This window comes from Strongylocentrotus purpuratus, unplaced genomic scaffold, assembly GCF_000002235.5.
Source record: "Strongylocentrotus purpuratus isolate Spur 01 unplaced genomic scaffold, Spur_5.0 spur5_contig_861, whole genome shotgun sequence".
In the NCBI taxonomy this organism is placed as follows: domain Eukaryota; kingdom Metazoa; phylum Echinodermata; class Echinoidea; order Camarodonta; family Strongylocentrotidae; genus Strongylocentrotus; species Strongylocentrotus purpuratus.
In genome coordinates this window covers 1,328,854-1,348,957 of record NW_022145570.1, presented here as the reverse complement: position 1 = coordinate 1,348,957, position 20,104 = coordinate 1,328,854, and the positions used below count along the sequence as shown (strand labels likewise).

The 20,104-nt window shown below is 37.4% G+C and overlaps 2 protein-coding genes across 2 annotated transcripts; one reads left to right on the top strand and one right to left on the bottom strand.

Moving 5' to 3' along the window:
* Positions 1-1,664: 1,664 nt before the first annotated feature.
* On the bottom strand, positions 1,665-8,882 carry LOC115917922 (NHP2-like protein 1). Its single transcript, XM_787029.5, has 4 exons — positions 8,746-8,882; positions 6,408-6,525; positions 3,748-3,885; positions 1,665-2,368 (listed from the first exon to the last, which is right to left on the bottom strand). The coding sequence occupies exons 1-4, from the start codon at positions 8,746-8,748 to the stop codon at positions 2,244-2,246; spliced, it is 384 nt and encodes a 127-aa protein (XP_792122.2). The 5' UTR covers positions 8,749-8,882; the 3' UTR covers positions 1,665-2,243.
* A 2,247-nt stretch (positions 8,883-11,129) lies between these two features.
* On the top strand, positions 11,130-16,622 carry LOC576864 (26S proteasome non-ATPase regulatory subunit 10). The gene is made up of 6 exons (XM_777132.5): positions 11,130-11,361; positions 12,079-12,177; positions 13,099-13,245; positions 14,299-14,465; positions 14,936-15,017; positions 15,707-16,622. The coding sequence occupies exons 1-6, from the start codon at positions 11,260-11,262 to the stop codon at positions 15,773-15,775; spliced, it is 666 nt and encodes a 221-aa protein (XP_782225.2). The 5' UTR covers positions 11,130-11,259; the 3' UTR covers positions 15,776-16,622.
* Positions 16,623-20,104: the final 3,482 nt, after the last annotated feature.

Genomic DNA, 20,104 nt, shown 5'->3' with positions numbered 1-20,104 from the left:
TTCTGTCCTTTTTCTTTAATTATACATGTAATTGTAATATATGTTACATCAATTTTATTCACTGGTTAAGATATATACATGTATTGTCTTTTTGTTATAAATATTTTAATGACTTGAATCATTATCATGCGTACAACTCTGTATATATTGGTTATAATGAAAAAAAGAAAGCCAAAGAACCTTACTAATGTACCTTTACTTTTCAATGTTTTTCTTGCAATAAAGCTTGAATGTGTTTCTTGTAATCGAGTGAATATGTGCATTATGTCATAATGTTAAAGCTTATCTGCCGTAGTTTACAGGAGGGATTAGACCGCTCTGCAAGGTCACTGGACAGGTGGTTATCTCATCAACTCAGCTCTCAGTTAACATAAGAAAAAGAGGATCATGGGGGACCAATGGTCACCGATTAGGCATTGTTAGTTATATAGAGGGCGCAAGTAGCTACCAGTAGTGCAGTGGGCCTTAAAAAAGTGTCCACTTTGTGTCTACCAGTATATTATATTTTACCATACTTTTTTCCACACTCTCTCTCTTTCTTTCTGTCCCTCTCACTGCCAGATCTCTTCCTTCCCCCTTTCCCTCACTCCAACCCCTCTCTCTCTCTCTCTTTTCCTCGTTATCACTTCCTCTCATACCCAATCTAAGCCCCTTCATCAGCATGTACCTTAGCAAAACTAATTAATGATCATGACATCTTTAGTTCTTGAAAGTAGAAATGCTAAAAGAAAAGACATCCTCATAAAATCAACTAGACTTCAAATGACATGACTTGACTTATTCACATAACTGCGACTTAATTAATATTTTCCTATTGACATTACTGTTTACTAGGTTAATGATATATGTTTATTTTGCAAACGAGTATTATTTTTGTAACTGTTCTGTATAAATGTTATAAACGATGTAAATATGTTCATTCAGGGCCCCATGGAAGACCACTACTTGTTGGTGAATGGGCTACCCTGTCAAAAGAATAGAAATAAATAAATAAATAAAAATATTCAAGCCTATAAATATCTGTTACATGTGCGAGTAATTTTTATATAAAATGTACAATTGCCAAAAAATAACCCAAGAAAACGGCATTAATTAAGTCCAGTCTGTCCAGACCTCAAGTCACACATAAAGCATGTTCCAAAGAAAAAAGGAAAGTGAATATTGATTTTCATTAAAGAAGATAGCAATGATGCAAATTTTACTCAATAGTCATTTTCTTCTCTACAAGAACTTGTCTAAAGATGTTTAATTAATTTAATTAGTACATGAAACGTAGTACCAGTACCTATTATAATTATTTCTCAAAACAAACAAAAAGAAACCCATAAAATTTGGTTTTCAAACATTTTATTTAAAAAGCATGATCTTCTAAAACCTGAAAATACTTACAAGTTAATATTTACAAAGCTTTTTAGGACCAACATTGTTCCATAAATGATTACGTGGAAATAAATTCATGGGAATAAATTAGTGTTTGATGAAAACTAAATCTTTTAAAATCATCAGAACTAAAAATATGGATTCGGATTACCTGTGAGATGTTTCCAAACTCTCTTTTCTATTCTTTAATTTGTCTATATTCATTTTGGCAAAGTGTAAGTTCCATAAATGATTACGTGGAAATAAATTCATGGGAATAAATTAGTGTTTGATGAAAACTAAATCTTTTAAAATCATCAGAACTAAAAATATGGATTCGGATTACCTGTGAGATGTTTCCAAACTCTCTTTTCTATTCTTTAATTTGTCTATATTCATTTTGGCAAAGTGTAAGTCTGTACAAGATATAGACCATTCCTCATTTTTCTCTAATGATTATTTTCCCCCAACACCGCTGGAATGCATTACAAATATAAATAATTAAAATAGTGATGAAGGGTCCTGGTACGAAAGGTCTGTCTGAAAAGAGGGCTATTAAAGAGAAATGAAAACGTACTCCTAGGATAGACCTTCGGTTACTTGTGTGAATATGTAACAACACCAAATATGACATTTTGAAAAATGCATACAAAAACTGTAGATGATGCAACAGAAAAATTTCCCTGAACTGATAATTTGCCTCATGTCAATTCAACTTTTAAAATGTATTTACAATGAATCTCTTTCTGAAAATCCTTGCCAAATTTGAAATCATGATTGAAAATAATTATTTGGAAATTATATTAAATGTAGCATTGGCAAAACGTGAACAGAAGTTTGTCCAGTCATCCAATATCGTGGTGTTGTTTGAGATGGTAGAATATTTAGATAAGGAGCTTCTCAATGGCTTGCTGGATGATCAGGATCTGCGGCTTCAGCTGGGAGCCCTCGTTGGTGGTCACTGAACAGGAGATTACAGGACGGGAGACACCACAGGCACGACCAAGAGCTGCACAAGAAAAAATGGAGGACAAATTTAAAAGTCTTCTATCATCTTTTACACATATGAAAACAAATTACAATCAATAGAGATTGACATAAAATGGCAAGGAATATATTAAATTATGGGGCATTACTCCTGTGAAAAGTTGAAGGGAATTAAGATAAAAATTGCAAGTGTTTTTGATTATTTTTAAAATTGCTTTTAACATGGAAAATCTGTTGTTCCTCCAGGCCTTTTGTCAAACATTGGCAAATTATCTAGCAATATTGGGAACTAAGAATGTTGCGCATTATTAGCAGATTAAAATACGTTGTAACATTTCTCGCTGTCCAAGTATCATGTGACGTCCCTTAATTGATGGGAATAATAAACATGATCTTGTAAGAACAACATGATCATTAACTGCCATGAATAACAGAATAGAGGTCCTCAACTGGCCAACCTTTGTAAGTTATGGCTTTCCAATACCAACATGGGGTCTGCATCTCTATCACAGAGTTACATATTTTCAACTTATCAATCTGAATTTCGCCAACAAGGTAGATAGATGCAAGTTTGACAGTTGATATAGGGTCTGGTCCTCTGCCAGTAGCTGGTTTCAATGCAACCTTCCTTTATTCATGAAGCAGACACTAAAGCCCACTTTAAGAAATTGTTTTAACCCTAAACTATGGTTTAAATCACCCATTGACTTTGGGCAACCAAAGGTGAAAAAGAGTTAGATTGTTAGAAGGAACACATACTTCATCCCCCCTCCCCCAATAAAAAAAAACAGTGACTTTTTATGGTGCTCTGACATCTACCACAACAAAAGGCCATTTTCGTAATGTAACCGAAATTAATGCATGAGTCTTTGTGAAGTGCATCAATACAAATTATTTCGTTCACCTGATACGAATAATAGTATTTCAATAGTCAGAACGCAAACTGAACGTGTGGCTAGGTATGGTAGGTCAAGCCATGTTTGTCCTACCTGGCAACCATTAATGTTTGCGGTTTGGATATTGTCTATTGAAATACTATTATATTCTTATCAGGTGAATGAAACAATTTGTATTGAGGCACTTCACAAAGACTTGTGCATTAAATTTGGTTACATTACGAAAATGGCCAATTGCTTCAGGCTTTATTTTGTGAAATATACAGGGTTAGCATTCAGGCATTTGGTATAGGGTTTGGTCCATTGCAGAGTTGTCATTAAGAATTTACTTAGTGTACAAAATCAAAATTGTCCCCAGATCAAGACCATTTTTTTTCAAATCATGCTTTCGCCATTTTGGCTCTTCACAATAACTCAGCAGTTTAGAGTTTATACCATGGTTTAGGTTTAAATGTCCTTCCTGAGATATGAACACTGTGACTCAGTGTGCCAGTGGATGACCTACCTTCCTTGGACCTGACAAAGACGTAGGGGACGTTCTTATCCTCGCACAGGAGGGGCAGGTGAAGCAGAATCTCTAGGGGCTCGGCATCAGCAGCCAGGATGATGAACTCAGAGATACCACGGTTCAGGGTCTTGGTGGCTGCGGAAGGTCCAAGAAAACAAAAGATTATTTTTAGTGTCACAGATTCTAGAAGGCCCAGCCAGTCCCACATTTATTATGATTAGATTGATCATATTCATGATTAAGAGTAGGGGTGTTCTGAACCAGACGCAGGAGGATTTTTAGGGGCATTGGTATCAGCAGCCAGGGTGATAAACTCAGAGATACAGTCAAACCTGTCTATAGCAACCGCCCAAGGGAAACACAAAAAGTGGCCTTTGTAGACAGGTAGTCTTTGTAGACAGCTTCCTTTAGTACATGATTCAATGAGAAACCATTTTCAAGGGAAACAACAAATGTGGCCTTTGTAGACAGGTGGTCACTAAAGCAGGTTTGACAACAAAGATTATTCTTAGTAGTCTCTCCTAAGCAATGTTGACAATTTCATGATAAACAACATGCATAACTGTTTTAAATACAAAGAAATCAAGGTGAAAGTGGCGAGTTACTTGTATACTTGAATGCATACATATCAGATGCACAAAGATGTTATAAACTGCCAGCTTCTTCAATCAATTCATTAGTTCAGAGGCAGGCTTACTGGCTTATTGATCCAGCCATTTAGAAGCATTCCTTACTAATGAAGAGCTCAATATTATTTACAAATGTGTACTCGTTACTCCTTATTCCCTTTTTCAATTCTTTTTTCTTCTCACAAGGAGTATAGATTGTAGTTTTCAAGTAGGCTTGAGTCGGTACGGTCGATCACACCGGGACCCGACCGTTGCTGTCGGGTCCCGGTTTTGTTTTTTGAGAACCGACGCTCCGAAAAAAATATAATGAAATATGTAAGAAATTGCAGTATTACACACCACTAAAATCAATCCACCTTAAAACGTAAGTATTTAATTGTTACCAATCATATTCTAGCTCATCCTGAATCAATCCGAACTGCTGATATAAATATGGGTTGCAATTAGTTCGCCCCATGGGGTTGTTGCCAGCTGCTAGCTAGCTACTGTACTGGCCGGGTCTCTCGGCAGGATTAATAAATCAGGTTGAAAGAAACATTAATGTTTGAATAATAAAACGGCTTTCTAAAAAGTACTTCATTACAACATACTGATCGTATAATTTTTTAAAGACAAAATAAATATTTATCTCTTATTTTAAACATTGCATGCTTTTTTCTAAAAGCTGAAAATTACTTGGTAATCACAAGAAGTTTCGATACGGATAGCTGTTGCAAGGCAAGTTCAAACTAGTCTCAGAATAATGCGCAGTGCTCCTCGTCGTTAGCTGTAATGCGTGCCAGAACGAACCCAAACAAAGACGTGATCGTAACGAGAAAAAATCATTAAAAACTACGAGAGCACAATTGGAAAGACAACTACTCAAAATTATCGTAAGCAGATACATAACTTGGAGGAAGAACCGAAGAATACAATAGTTGTCCAAGAAAAGCCACAAAAATAGTGATATTTAAGGAGTTACTATAGGTACAATCATTATCGGAATGGGCCTGCTGATATGTCCGAATTACACGTGTTTAAATTGAACACGAGGCTAGAAACCAAATACCGCCCTCTACGGTAAAAAGCAGTATAACAAAGGATTCAAGTATTTGCAGCAGGCCTCTTGCGATAAAAATGTACCCAGTTACTCCTCGATTATCACAATTTCTGTGGCATTTCTTGGGCGATTATTGAATTCTTTGCCAAAGTTATGTATCTGATTATGGTAATTTTGAGCAGTAGTTGTCTTTCCAATTGTGCTCTCGTAGTTTTTTAATTATTTTTTTCTCGTTACGATCACGTCTTTGTTTGAGTTCGTTCTGGCACGCATTACAGCTAACGAGGAGCACGTACTGCGCATTTTTATGAGACTAGTCTGAACTTGCCTTGCAACAGCTATCCGTATTGAAACTTCTTGTGATTACCAAGTAATTTTCAGCTTTTAAAAAAAAAGCATGCAATGTTTAAAATAAGAGATAAATATTTATTTTGTCTTTAAAAGATTATACGATCGGTATATTGTAAAGAAGAATTTTTAGAAAGCCATTTTATTATTCTAACATTCATATCTTTGACCCGATTTATTCAACCTGCATGAATCAAAATGGCGGCTCGAGTGTTGTCTTTCTATTTTTGCCCCAGTTTTTTTACTTTTAGAGGCACGATAATGGCACTAAACATCGCCAATCATGGATGAAAATAATGTCAAATGAAAGAATATACCGATTTGAGCCGAGGTATGCATGTTTTGATTTATTTGATTGATAAAAAAGTTCACTTTTAAGGGACATACTGATGATAATAATCATGATATGCGCTTTTTATAGAGGCAAGTGACAAATCCTGCGAGCTGATTTCAGGACACCGGGTCCCGATCGGTGCAAGGCCGTCGGGACCCGGTTTATGAAAATCCCGAGATGACTCAACCCTATTTTCAAGGGATATTATTTCATTTGTTGTGGGAGGGGGGGGGGGGGGAGGTGGAGGGTTCATGTGACCAAGCCCAAAACCTGTTTTCTCATACATGTACATGTAAGTAGAACTTACCTTCATTGGCTCCCTTCTTGAGCTGCTTATAATTGACGGCTTGCTGAACCAGATTAAGGAGTTTCTTTGTCAGGTCACCATCAGCCAGAGGGTAGGCTTTGGAGTTTACTTCATCGGCCTGTGAGTGCCCAAGAGGAAAAGAAATACATTAAAATTGAAAAGATGATTGGTACTACAAAATCGGAGAATAGCGTAGAAAAGCGCCATAACTAAAGAGTTTTTTCAGACGCTCGTATTATTCTAGCGATTATCCTGGTATAACCGGCTGGCATAAGCCTAATTTACTGTTACTAGGGTGTCTGATCGCGCACCCGATGTTGTGTGCTAAAATTCTTCCCATAGAGATTACACGCATCCCTATGCAGCCTACGTGCATTGCGCGACCATGCAAAAAAAGTCAATTTTTTTTTTCAAATCGAGATTCAAACCTTTATCAGTTGTGATCCTGAAGGTGATAATCAATGAATGAGGTGTCATATGAAAGAGCAGGTGAATTCCAATATTTCCAAAGGGGCGTAGCCCCCGAAATTCTAAAAATATCTTGGTCAAAACAGCAATTTAAACATTGTGTCCTGGCTAACTCTGAGGTTTGTCACTTTTGAGATATGACGCCCCGATCGATAAGTAGTCCCAGTCCTAAGGAACAATTCTATGTGATTATATTTTCGCTAGCCCCCAGGGATCACAACTGATAACAGTTTAAAAATACCCTTCTCGCTATTTGGTGGATCAGCTAATTAGGAGGCGTGCGCTCCGCTCAGTCCAAACCATGGTTACATCGCGTAACATCTCCGCGCACGAACGAAACCCCAAATTCAATTACACATTATAGTGACTGAAATTATGGTTGGCAAATCCCTCGATAAACCCGGAAGTGAATACACGTTATAGTCAATGGCAATATCGCGGAGACAACGTGCGTTGTCTCCGCGATATTGCCATTGACTATAACGTGCATTCACTTCCGGGTTTATTGTGCGACGAACGCCAACCATACTAGTCAATCGCACATGTCGCGGAGACAGCGTAGCTCAAGCTGCAAGTCGCGGATTGGCTTAGCAGCATGCGTACGATATGCATACGCTTGCATATCGCGCGATACAGCTGTTTGGCTAAATTTAGCAAAACAACATCACTCTGCGTGGACGTCTTTTTCGTCGATTTTGACCAAAATGATATGAATATACCAGCGTGTTGGAGGGGCTGTAACTTTTGATAGAAACATCGGTGAGACTTGAAATTTGAAATGTATTATTCTGATAACATTTTTAATTCAAATATCAAACAAAAATGGTGAAAAACGATCCCAAATTGAAAATTGAAAAATCGTTCAGACACCCTACTGTTACTTTAGACAGCCAATCAGCGCTCGTTATATTCGCGCCTTGTTCCTTTAGTTTCCGTTTAGGCCTATATCGATTGGTTTTGGCTTTCTGTTTCATTCCTGCATTTACTCTGATGAGTGCAAGTCGAAAAAGCTTTAGTTATGGCTCTTTTCATCGCTTAAATTGGTCCAATTTCGCAGACGATTCTTATTTCCGATCCGCGCGTTGGCAATGCGAAAAACGGATTCTGCTTTGATTTTCTTGATGCATTTCACATTGTACAGAGACTTTCACGTTACTTATGAATATGAGCGATATATTCTTGGACAGGGCAACCCTTAAAAATAGACGGTAAACTGGGAGTAATACGTGGAATCAGTTTTTTGCATTGCAACTTGCAAGAGCACGGATCAAGAACCTGAAACCCGCAGAGCCCGGAACGGCGGAAGAAAAAAAATTGTCTACAAAGATACGGACGATGCTTATTTTTGCGGACGTGATTTATCCATCATTCCATGTTTATGTGGACGATCCTCATTCTCGGACCAGTGCCCCTACTGCTTATTTAATGTTATTTATAACGGTTTTGACTTTCGTGATATGAGTGACCCTGTCCCTGCGCCTGCCTAACTCAAACTCAAAGTTCAAACTTTAAAACTGCCAAAAATAATGAAACGGCAAAAGTAAAAAAACCTAGCCCAGGCAAATTAGGAAGGCAAAGATGAACTCACAAAGCTCTTCCCAAAACTACCGTATAACAGCCTACAGTACTAAGTAGATCTAGTCTAGTACATGATTACTAGTACAACAAGTACAATTCCCACATGCTAGCACACGTGCACACTAACCGACCACACCACGTGTTGGTCCCACACATTCATTATAGTGTACAATTTGGCATTCGATACACTCATCAACAAACACGCTTCATTGTAAATCATCACAGATTATTTCAATTCTTAAAAAATGACGCCTGAATATATTCATAAATGTTAAAAGAATATGACACATACCATGTTAGGGAGATTATTGTATTGTTACAGGTGAAAATATGGGTAAAACTCGGTCCTCTCGGCGTTGTGCTTCACTGAGGCCTTAAAATCAACGTTACACGTGCGTTTCTATAACTTCTAAAGTGCGAACGCCGACGTACGTACGTCGTCAATGCAAAGCCAACAAGATGCTATGGAACGCGACTTGGAGATCTTGAATGCCTTTTGCAAAAATACAATCCCTCAATCCTTGCATATCGGACCTACGGAATTAGATTCAAATTATGTTTAATATGCCTGTGCTACATTAGGGATTGCTCAAACATGACTTAGGAATTATAAAATACATGTACACAGGCGCGTAGGCAGGGGGGGGGGGGGGGTTGGGGGTTGAAACCCCCCCCCCTTTGGTATTTTTTATGTGTGTATTTTGGAGGAAACCCCCCCCCCCCCCCCCCCCCCTTTGGTACTTTTTTTTTTTTTTTTTTTTTTTTTTTTTTTAATTAAAAAAAAAAAAAAAGTTATAACAATGGCTGACCTGGAAAAGTTGACCTTACCCCCCCCCCCAAACGGAGCAAAATGTCAAATTTTCAAATTTCGAGACCAAAAAAAAATAAAAAATAAAAAGTGTCCTCTTGTGTCCCAAACTTCCGATTGGTTTATTTGCACATTCTCATAAGGGAAGACTGAAAAGAACGTTGATTGATCATCTAAATGCGAGCAAGAGAGCTAATTTGAGGGAAATTGCTTTTAGTCGATTAAAATTAGGGGCGCGTTTAATGATGTGTGAAAAAGGAGACACTTATGATAATGGGTAATAAGCAGATTGATAAGGGCATTTATTTAGGTACCTTAATAGAACGGAAAAGGAGCACTTATGATTGTTAAAAGGGAAATTATCAGAGATAAAAAGGGGCACTTAACGCACAAGGATCACTGATCAGATAGGAAAAGGGGCACCGTATATAAGAATGAAGAAGGAGACACTTTTAATAAAGAAAAATGTGTACTGAGTTGAGAAAAAGGGGCGCCGATCAGATTTGAACAGGAGCATTTATCGGAGGTGAAAGCAGGCTTCATGAAAAGGAAGAAGTGGTCTCTTATTACAGAAAAACAGAAAAAGAGGCACATAATATGATTAAAATAAACGTTGCACTTATTAGAGATGAAAATGGAAGGGACACTTATATAGGAAGGAAAAAGAGCATTCATTAGAAAGGGAAAGGGGTAGTTATTAGCGATGAGCACTTATCACAAAGGAAGGGGCGATGAAGGCCAAAGTAAAGCGAATGTCTCTCAGATTTAAATAGGGGCAATTATTGGAGGTGAAGGAGATCTTATCTGAAGTTAAAAGGAGTAACTTCTCATACCTGAAAAAGGGCATTAATTCGGCCACAGATGAAAAGGGATATTTGTGAAAAGGGGTAGAGGATCTTTTGATTCCAAGACCAACGGAGGAACTTATCATTCGGAAAAGGGGCACATGTGGAAATATTAAGGTGCGCTTGTCTAAGTTCTAAAGGGGGCACTTAATATCAAAAGTACAGAGGGGCACTTCCCGTAGGCTACCTGAAAAGGGGGACTTATTACTAGAGAGCACTTATGAAAATGGTAAATGGACACTTATTGCACTTTTAAAAAATAATGGGGGCACTTAAAAGTAAAAGGGACACTTTACCAATGGAAAACGAGCACTTCTTACAAAGGTGGGGCCCGCGTTCTCTTATGTAAAAAGGAGCTCTTTTGGGGTACTTGAAAAAGTAGGGAGGAGCACCGGGGGCGCGCTGTGCACCGCCCCCCCCCCCCCCGGGGGGGACCTGGAGGGCCGCCTTCGGGGTATGTGGAGGTCAGATCATAATTGATTTTCTAAAAAAAATAATTTGCACAGGTTGTTTCACAAGGTTTTACCTCTGAAAAAAAACTTTCCTGTATGAAGTTGAAAATCACTTCTTTCTTCAAATTCTTGTGTTTTGGATACCGGGAGCAACTTATTTTTTTCCTCCTCGGTGAGTCAAACCCGATTTTCCACTCTCGCTGAGTTGGTAATTTATTTTTACAAATTCAAATTCAAATTCAAACTTCACTGATTTCAATCCAAACAGATAGGATCATTTTTAATTTGTGTACATTGGATAACAAATTTCAAGGTTATAGTGTAACATAGATAATTGAGTGTAAGAATAAAGATAACAATATAACCAAAAGTGACACAAATTAACATGTTACATGCATGATATTCAACCAGCATTTTTTGTTTGGGGGGGGGGGTGGGTGGATGGTGGATGTTCAACCTTTGTCAATCTGTATCTTGGTTATTTTTATATGAATCCTATAGTTGATCACTCGGTTGATTTAGCGTCAATAATGGTTTAGTCATGCACGATGCCCATTGAATTGTAGGGCACTGGCATTTCTCGCGCTCTCTTCATTGGCACTTCATAAGTGATTGAAGGAACATTAGAGAGCGGCTGCTATTTTCAAAACTGCTTTGTCACGTTTATCTTGTTGAAATTAGGTATTTTATGATACTTTAAGATGGATACAGTTGACATTTGGAAGTTGGCATACGAAGGTGACCTTGGTGCACTAAGGGTGAGAGCAACAGAGGATAAATCTCTGCTCTTAAAGTTAGACCAGGTAAGCAGGTAGAGATATTGTAGCCCAACTCGTTCAACTTTGTGTAGGCTACGGTACCGGTACGGTACGCGGTAATGATTTACATGACTTGTGCGCAAATCGCTATTTGGGAATGACGATGCAGATATCTCGATTGGAGGCAGGTTAAATGATTTGGAATTTGAAATGATTGAGTTATACTTATAAAATAAACCATTTATATAATCATAAATCGAGCAACATGTATTATATGACTTTTAAATTATGACTGACATGACTAGATCTAATTGGACGTGGCTGGTCACTGCCACTGGGAAAGATCTTGTCAAATCATTCAATTTTAAACAAATTAAAAGAAACACCAAGTTTGTCATGTATACCAGCCAGATTCTTTTTTTAATTGTGAGTAGTACTCTCTGCTCTTAAAGCACAAAGCTCAGAGTAGAAAACATGATATATGTGTACTTAATTTTCTGTTATCCAGCAATCAGTGCAGTATTTTGTCATCGTTTGAAAGGGAAACAAAATAATCAACACATTTTGCTGTTTAACTTGCTTGCGGCGTAATTACGGTATCACTTTACGATCAAAGTTAACATTAGCGCATATTACGTAGTTGTTTTGTAATTTTAATAATTAAGATCAACCTTGAGGCATAGCTATGTACCCATTTATTGCATAGAACATTTTTTGTTAGAATAACTTGTCTTATTCGTAACTTTAATCATTATTTTACAGAGTGATCGTATGCCCCTTCACTGGGCGGCATCTGGAGCAAAGTTTGAGGTTGTCCAGTATTTGTTGGAAAATGGAGTTCCAGTCAATGTATCAGATGATGTAAGTGTTTGACTCTGTTTTGCCTCGTTAAACAGAACCTTGAAGGGATTGTTTGCATTATATCATTCCAATTTATCCTCTCTTTCCCCTTACCTCTCTTCTCTCTCTTTCCACACATCATTGTCTATTTCCCTGTCCCAGTCTGAGCCATCTCTGCCTTCCTTCGCTGTCTATCCCTGTCCCACTCTCTCTTTTCTCTATCTAAATGTTCTATTGAAAAAGATATATTATTCCCCTATTCTCATTGTTTCTTTTCCTGAGCTGAGAAAAAAAAGAAAAATGAAGAAAAAACAGAAGAAACAAGATAGGAAGAAGGTGAACAAGAACAAGAAGGACAAGAGGAAGGAGAAGAATGTATTGATGAAAAAGAAGATGAGAAGGGACATTAAAAAAGGCACAAGTAGAGAGTGTTTATGCTCTGGAAAGCTTGAGATGCGCTTTGGTGAAACTTTTAATAAAATAGGACCTCTGCCAGGTAATTCACTTGGCAGTAAGCAACAACAAAAAATAGCTCCTTTAACACAATTTTATATTTACAATTTGACATCTTCATATATCTTCTTCATGCTGTCCTTTCTCCCTCGTACTTCTTACTTAGCTGTCCCTTCTGTATCTGTAATATGTCTAAAAATTATTTAGATTTTTCTTTCTTTTCTTCTGTCAATTTATTTATGATGAAAACAAAACTTGACCACTCTAAAATATATTATACAAAAATATGAGAATCCTAAATCTTGCCAACTGTTTACATTTAATTCTGCTTATTTCTTATAGACATTTGAATACGGATTAGATCCGTTCCAAAGTTAACATTCAGGCATAATGTTTATTGTGAGTTGATGTTCCTTTACTTGTGAATGCATAACATTTTCATAAAAAATTTCTGAAGATATTTCGAAACATTTTTTTTTTTTTTTGCAGTCAGGTTGGAGTCCTTTGCACATTGCAGCATCCGTTGGTCATGCAGGTATTGTCTCGGCTCTGATTGGTCAGAATGCTGAAGTCAATGCAACCAATCATACGGGACAGACACCTCTCCATTACTCCTCATCAAGAAGTAGGGTCGAGGTTAGTATCCGATAATTATTGTAGGAACCAGAAGAGTTATCATATTCTTTAACACAGAAGTAACCTCATTCTAGCTCCAAACAGGTGAAATTGTATTTCAAGTTCTCAACCTCTCCACAAACATTCAAATTCTTACGGTATCCCAAGTTTGTATTCAATATAGCATCATCAATAGTATTGTTTTATTACTCCAAGTACACACCCAGTCTGCCTTGCATTTACGCCTACAGGAGTAATGAGCCGTACTATCCCATCAGATTTAGGATTTAGAATTTGACCCCTTGACATATTACATTTACATTAACATCAGGGGGGGGGGGGGTTAATGCAAATATATACAAGGCCACATACTCAGGGAAGGTATGTTCCTATCATTTTCTTTTGTTTTCCATTTTCCCTTCTTTGCTATCTCTCTGTTCTCATTATTTCTGCCAGTCGGTGATGTTGTGTATGTGTAGGGGGGGGGGGGGTGTTGAGGGTGATGTACACTAGTGTGCTCCAACTAGTCCTTATGTTAGCTGTATTCTGTTCATATTGTTCTTTTGCATTTTAATATTTGTTTCTGTGAAATGTTTGAGCATTTTTTTCTTGACCATTTTTCATCTCAATGATGGTTTCAGCTTTTTGTTATAGAATCCTCTCCATACTCTCATAAAGAAAATGTTGTAGAGCACATTTCCACCACGCAACAAGTTCAAGTCGCTCCAATGTTACTCCTGTTCTGCTAGGCTTCCGTTTTTTCCGTGCTCATAGCATTGAAGGGATCCCTTACAACCGCTACCCATGCAATACCTGGATGGAGAGAGGCAAATGAAGATTATGCAGGAGAGTGGAGATTTATAACCGAGACACCGATCAATGAAATTCTTGAATGAAAACCCAAATCCAATGACAGAGAGAGAGAGAGAGGGGGAAAAAAAGAGAAAGATAGAGGAGAGAAAAAAGGGAGAAAAGTGAGGAAGAGATGGAGAGGGAGTGAGAGAAGGAGAGGGGGAACTTGAGCAGCTGGTTCTGAGAAGGCAAATCACATCATATTCATGCTCTCTCTTCCAGGTGACGGAGATTCTTTTGGACCATGGAGCCGATCCAATCATCAGTGATGAGAACGGAGCCACACCCCTCCACCGTGCCGCCTCCCGAGGAAACATAGAGATCGTCAAACTCCTCCTCCAGTTCAACTGCAGAGTGGATGCAACAGATAAACAAGGAAATACTCCATTGTAAGTGATAATCTTAAACTTTAATAATAAAAAATAATTGTCATGACCTATCTGTATAGAAATTTTGTTGATTACAGGCTTGGATAAGGGAGGTGGGAGGAATATTCGCATAAAAAACATGGGACAGATACATGTTTTCGTTTATGACCTTATTATTATTGTTATCAGAAATGAAAAAATGAGGGGTTTGCTATGCTATGAATTCTCTCTATTTCTTATCTTTTAGGAACCAATATATCTAAACCCACAATTCAACATAAAAATAGGATGACTATTTACCAATATTTTTGGTGAACATATTTAACCTTTTTTTAAATATAATGCTAATGAATCTTTAGAATATACTTTATTAAAAATTGTATTCTTTGGATAGCTGTTAGAACAGCTACATTCCAACACATTTAACCACATATTCATTGTCTTTATTTTAGTGTTTTATCACTTTAATCTATGTATCTTCTTCCTCTCAGACATCTAGCCTGTGAGGAGGAGAGAACTGAGGAAGCTGTTGCGCTTGTAGAACACGGTGCAAGCCTTGAAATAGTGAACAAGGTCAGTTTGGTATACACTCCACCATAGGCAACTCACAGAGAAGAAAACAGTATTGTGCACAAAATCATCCATTCATGTAACCCATCGAATGGTTTCTTTATCAAACATATAGGGAACATAACAAATCAGAAGTCAATGGATAAAAAAAAAAGATTAAGAATCACCCACTGTACATGCTCACATCTTTTGAAAAGACAGAGTGTAGTAGTTTGTTTGAAAATCCTCTTCTTTCTTTACTTATTAGGTTGCGACATTTTTATACTGTTACACAATTTTAATTCGGTTTTTCATTTAACAACATTTATGTTATGATAATTCGTAGGCATCATTTAGTAGCTCATAACCATAATCATTTCAGTAAGATGAATATATTATACCGATAATAGAATAGGATGAGATGAGAATATGTATGATAAGAACAAATATTATTGAGCTTATCATAAAGTTTGGGGGTGGAAGGGGGGGGGGGGGGGGGGGGGGGGGGGGGGGGGGGGGGGGGAGGGCGGGTTGAATGAGAAGGAGCAATGGAAAATTAATTTGCATTATATCTCGTAGCATGAGATTGGAAATATTCCTAGACTTAAGTTAAAGCTCACTTATTTCCAAATGCAAGTTGTGAATTTTCAATATGCATGAATTTTCAGAGCTATTTGATTTCTAATTGATTTGTTCTCCTTCTTCTTTTTCAGGAGGAGAAGACGCCCCTTGCCATGGCACCGGCAGGGTTAGCGAGGTCTTTGCAGAGATTAAAAGAATAGCGCCATTTCATGATGAGAACAGATATTTTTTTGAAAATGTGAACTTGCTGTTGAACGACAGAGATGTAGAAAAGGACGATGAAGCATTGCATTCACCATTTTTGGAAAGAAATCTTGCTGTACATGCATTGTCGGAGAGATATGTTAACTCTTTGCCTGCGGTGGTAGACAAACAATGGACTGACATATGTTTGTGAAACATACAGGCTTGAATTCACAAAGGAGGTTTGTTTGTCGAGGTTTATCGACATACCTCCTTTATGAATTCGGGCCACAATCTTTATTGGCACACATACTCCAAACAATGTGGCAATTTAGAGTTTTAATCCATAAAAAATAGAGGGTTAAATCAGAAAGCTTAATGATCTGTTTTCTTTTATTTGGGAGCACTATTATAATCTGAAAACATGTGAAAAATCTAAAAGATCCTGTGGATATAAACTTAATCTCATCAAGATATGTAATAGCTGATTGAAAGACTAAGTTTTAATCCAAAAACTTTAGATGTATCTAAAAAACTATCTTTGTTTTGTTGAGGGGTGAGGGGTTGTAATATTAAATTATCTGAACACATGTAAAAATGTAAATAATGTAAATGTATTCATGCAAGAGATCCTTTGGATAGAAATTTAATCTCGCCCTGATATGTAATATTTGGGACAAAACTTCAACATAATGTTGGGTCGGCCACATCTTGGAATTAGCATATCAATCAACATCTCCTTTGCATATTCGTAACAATAACACCACCTGATATATAACCCTACCAGGCCAGCTGCAGATGTGTGTGGCATTAAACTTGACTTGGAAGACTGTTAAATCTTCTTCTTTTTTTTTTCTTTTTTTGGCGGGGGGGGGGGGGGGGGGTTGAGGTGGAAATAGTAAATCAATCTATTCAAAAGGCCATGTTTGGGTGTGGTTGTGATCATTCTTGAGTGGGGAAACTAGATTAAGGTATACTATTCTTTGGGGGGGGGGGAGGGGGAGGGGAGGTGTTTCACAAAGGCTAAGATCAACTTTAAGTTGGCCTTAACTATGGCAGGCCATTCATGCCACTGTCTGTATGCTTTCACCATTTACTGGCATGTACAAATCATATCCACAAATCTACAGAATTTACATCTTTTGAGAATTAATTATTGCAGGAAAAATATTGTCTAAAGATTATATGGTGAGAGCAACCACTGGCATGAATGGCCTGCCATAGTTAAGTCCAACTTAAGTTGATCTTATTCTTTGTGAAACACCCCTCTGGTCTACCATAGCATCCTGAGTGGATAAAGTTAAAATCCAAAAAAAAGAAGAGAAAAATGCCTAAAAATGAAAATTGTTATTAAGCTTGTATGAATGGACTGTCAAAAAAGTATGGTATACTTTGATACCTCTCACAGTTATTTATTTTGGTAAATATAATTCTCTAAGCAAGTGCACCGACCAGACAAGTTTCTATTTTTGTTTATTTTTTTCTACCTTGACCACTTCTACTTCACATTACTAGTAAACTGTTTAGAAAATGGCATCATCAAATTGCTAGTATGTATTTAAGGTAAAGACCAGTTCTGGTCATGCGATTGCATTGTGAAAGAAACGATCAGAAATTTGGCCCAGTCTTGGTAAAGTTACAAGCACTGTACATAGAAAGATGTATATGGGACTATGCAACACATGCGCAGTATCTATCCGGTCCGGATAGATCAATACTTTACTAATATATGTTTCCCTGCAAAATTTGTATCATCACGTATAAGTCAAAACATGATTGGTAATAAGAGCTTTCCAAAACTGGTCTATACCTTTAACATATAAGGTAGCTCAAACAATGTCCCTCGTTTAAAATTACTCTACACTTCAAAGTTCATTTGTATTTCTTGCTCCTATTTGACATATATCTTATTTAACATGCATTTTGTTGTTAGTCTCATCTAAAATTTCCAAGAACAAATATGATTTTGTTCCATGCAGTTCAATGTTGATAAATGTACAAATGTGTTTATAATAGCTGACAAGGTGAAATGCTTGATTATTTGAGTCTGTTCATACCTCTATGCATATTTTATATTAATTTGTCCATGTTAAACATTGATAAACATAAATGTACCAAGAGAGAAGAGATAGAGAGAGAGACAGACAGACAGACAGATAGAGGGGATGAGAGGTAGAGTAAAGAGAAAGAGAGAGAGAGAGAAGCGTGAAGAACGGGGATAGAGGGTAATGTGTGAGAGAGGGGTAGAAGAGATCGAGAGAAAGAGAAAGGTTCAAGGGGGGGGGGGGAAGTAAAGTTGAAAGAAAGAAATAGCGAATAGATGAAACATTTAGAGAGAAGGGAGGGGATCAAGGAGAAAAGTAAAGATGGAAAGGAAGTAATGGAGAATAGATAAAAGAGGAGAGTAAAGAAGACTTAAAGAGGGGGAGGGACATATATTGGAGAGAATAGATTAAAAGAAAAAGAAAGCACTGACTGACTGACAGAGAATTATAATGATATTTTAAATGTATTCCCTGATACACATGGGGGGGGGCTAGACTTTAATAGACAAATGCCTAATTTCAAAGATATTCCGAAAACTCGATTACCCATTACATGCACTGAAAATTTGTATTGAACATTAAGTTAGTAACTTTTGTTTGTATATTTGGTATATACCCCCCTAAATAATGCTGATCAATAAGAAAATATATGAAAAAGGAATAAACAAATAAATGCATTTTTTTTTTTAAAGGCATAGCTAGACATAGGACAAAAGACATGGCGCTCAAGGGGGGGGGGGAGGGGGCGTTCAAATTTCAAATTTTCGAGGGCCCAAAAAAAATGTGCTCACTAACAGTTTCAGTTTAAAGTTTTGCAACGCATATTATATACGAAACGATCTACTGTTTAAAATGAATTTAGTCCCAAGAAAAGAATGTACATTTTGTATGAACAGATTGAAACAGTTTATTCATCTGCTATGTGATTGTACGCATGTTGAACATATTTGGGATAGGTTGGAGCACTGGATTTATGCTGGAACCGGAAAATAAATTAACATTTTCATTACAAGATAAATTATTTGGTTTAAGAGGTTCAAATAATTATGCATTGAATTGTATATAGATTGTGGTGCGACGGATGGTGTATACTTGCAATAAAGAAACATTTGCCCGATTTTGATAATATTAGAGTTTCGATTATAAATTACTTAAAAAAACGAAAAGTATATTGCAAATTCAAATTGTAGGAATAATAAATTCACAAGAAAATGGTTTCAATACAGGAATTTGTTTACATGAATGTTTTTTTTTTTCTTTCCATGAATATCAGAATTTAATTATTGAAGATTTATTAGTTTTTCTGTTAACTCAGCAGTTCAACAATACTTGTATCTTGAGAAGCCAATTTATTTATGTTATAAATGTAAATTACCTTGAATATATATATTTGTTAATTTGTTTCAAATGAAAATCAATAAAATCCCTGTGGAGGGAAATATATATGGAGATTTTTTTTTTATTTACCCTGAAAGAAAAAGAAATGGCTCTAGAGGACATATGGTTCTAGATATGGTATTAGAGGGAGAATCGTGGTGGAGGTGGGGTAGTGGTGGATGTGGGGTGGTGGTGGAGGTGGGGAAGGTGGTGAGATTGTATTAGAGGTAGGGTGTAAGTAGAGGTAGGGTGGTAGTAAGGTAGTGGTGGTAGGGTGGTAGAAAATGTAGGATAGGGGTAGAGGAAAGGTGGTGGTAGAGGGAGGAAGTAGGAGAGGTAGGAGAGACAGTAGAGGTAGGGGGTAGGAGAGGTAGCAGAGGTAGGGGTAGTAGATACATGTATATGATGGTAGTAAAGGTAGGTTGGTAGTAGAGGTAGGATGGTGGGGTAGTAGGGGTAGGGTGGGGTAGAGTTAGGAGAGGTAGGACGGTGGTAGAGGTAGAATGGTAGTAGAGGTACGGTGGTGGTAGAGTAGGGTGGTAAAAGAGGTCGATTGTGGGTGGTATAGGGTAGGGTGGGGTAGAGTGGGTGGAGTGGGGTTGAGAAGAAGGATGCAGTAGAGTAGGTGGTGTTAGAGGTAGGGTGGTAGAGGTAGGATGATAAAAATTGAGAAAATAAGTCATGGTTTAATTTTATTGGGGGCGCTTTGCCCCCCCCCCCCCCCACCAGTACGCCAGTGAATGTAATCAATAAAGATGGAACCAAATGGAAACAAATGAATCCTGCGTCCTTATTGATTGACTCGTTACATTACAAAATACAGTATGGAAAATGGAGAGACCAGCATATGCTTGTGAGAATTGGCCCTGAAAGCATGGGTGTCGATCCCCGGGGGGGGGGGGGAGGGCAGTGGCGGATGTCCAG

What these genes read in the sequence shown, in the direction of transcription:
- LOC115917922 (XM_787029.5), bottom strand. An exon ending in CAAGAAGGGAGCCAATGAAG is followed by an intron (nt 3,886 to 6,407) that starts GTAAGTTCTACT and finishes GACCTTCCGCAG; the next exon opens with CCACCAAGACCCTGAACCGT. An exon ending in CTTTGTCAGGTCCAAGGAAG is followed by an intron (nt 2,369 to 3,747) that starts GTAGGTCATCCA and finishes TTTCTTGTGCAG; the next exon opens with CTCTTGGTCGTGCCTGTGGT.
- LOC576864 (XM_777132.5), top strand. Translation starts at nt 11,260, where the DNA reads ATGGATACAGTTGACATTTGGAAGTTGGCATACGAAGGTGACCTTGGT. An exon ending in TGCTCTTAAAGTTAGACCAG is followed by an intron (nt 11,362 to 12,078) that starts GTAAGCAGGTAG and finishes ATTATTTTACAG; the next exon opens with AGTGATCGTATGCCCCTTCA. An exon ending in AAACAAGGAAATACTCCATT is followed by an intron (nt 14,466 to 14,935) that starts GTAAGTGATAAT and finishes TCTTCCTCTCAG; the next exon opens with ACATCTAGCCTGTGAGGAGG.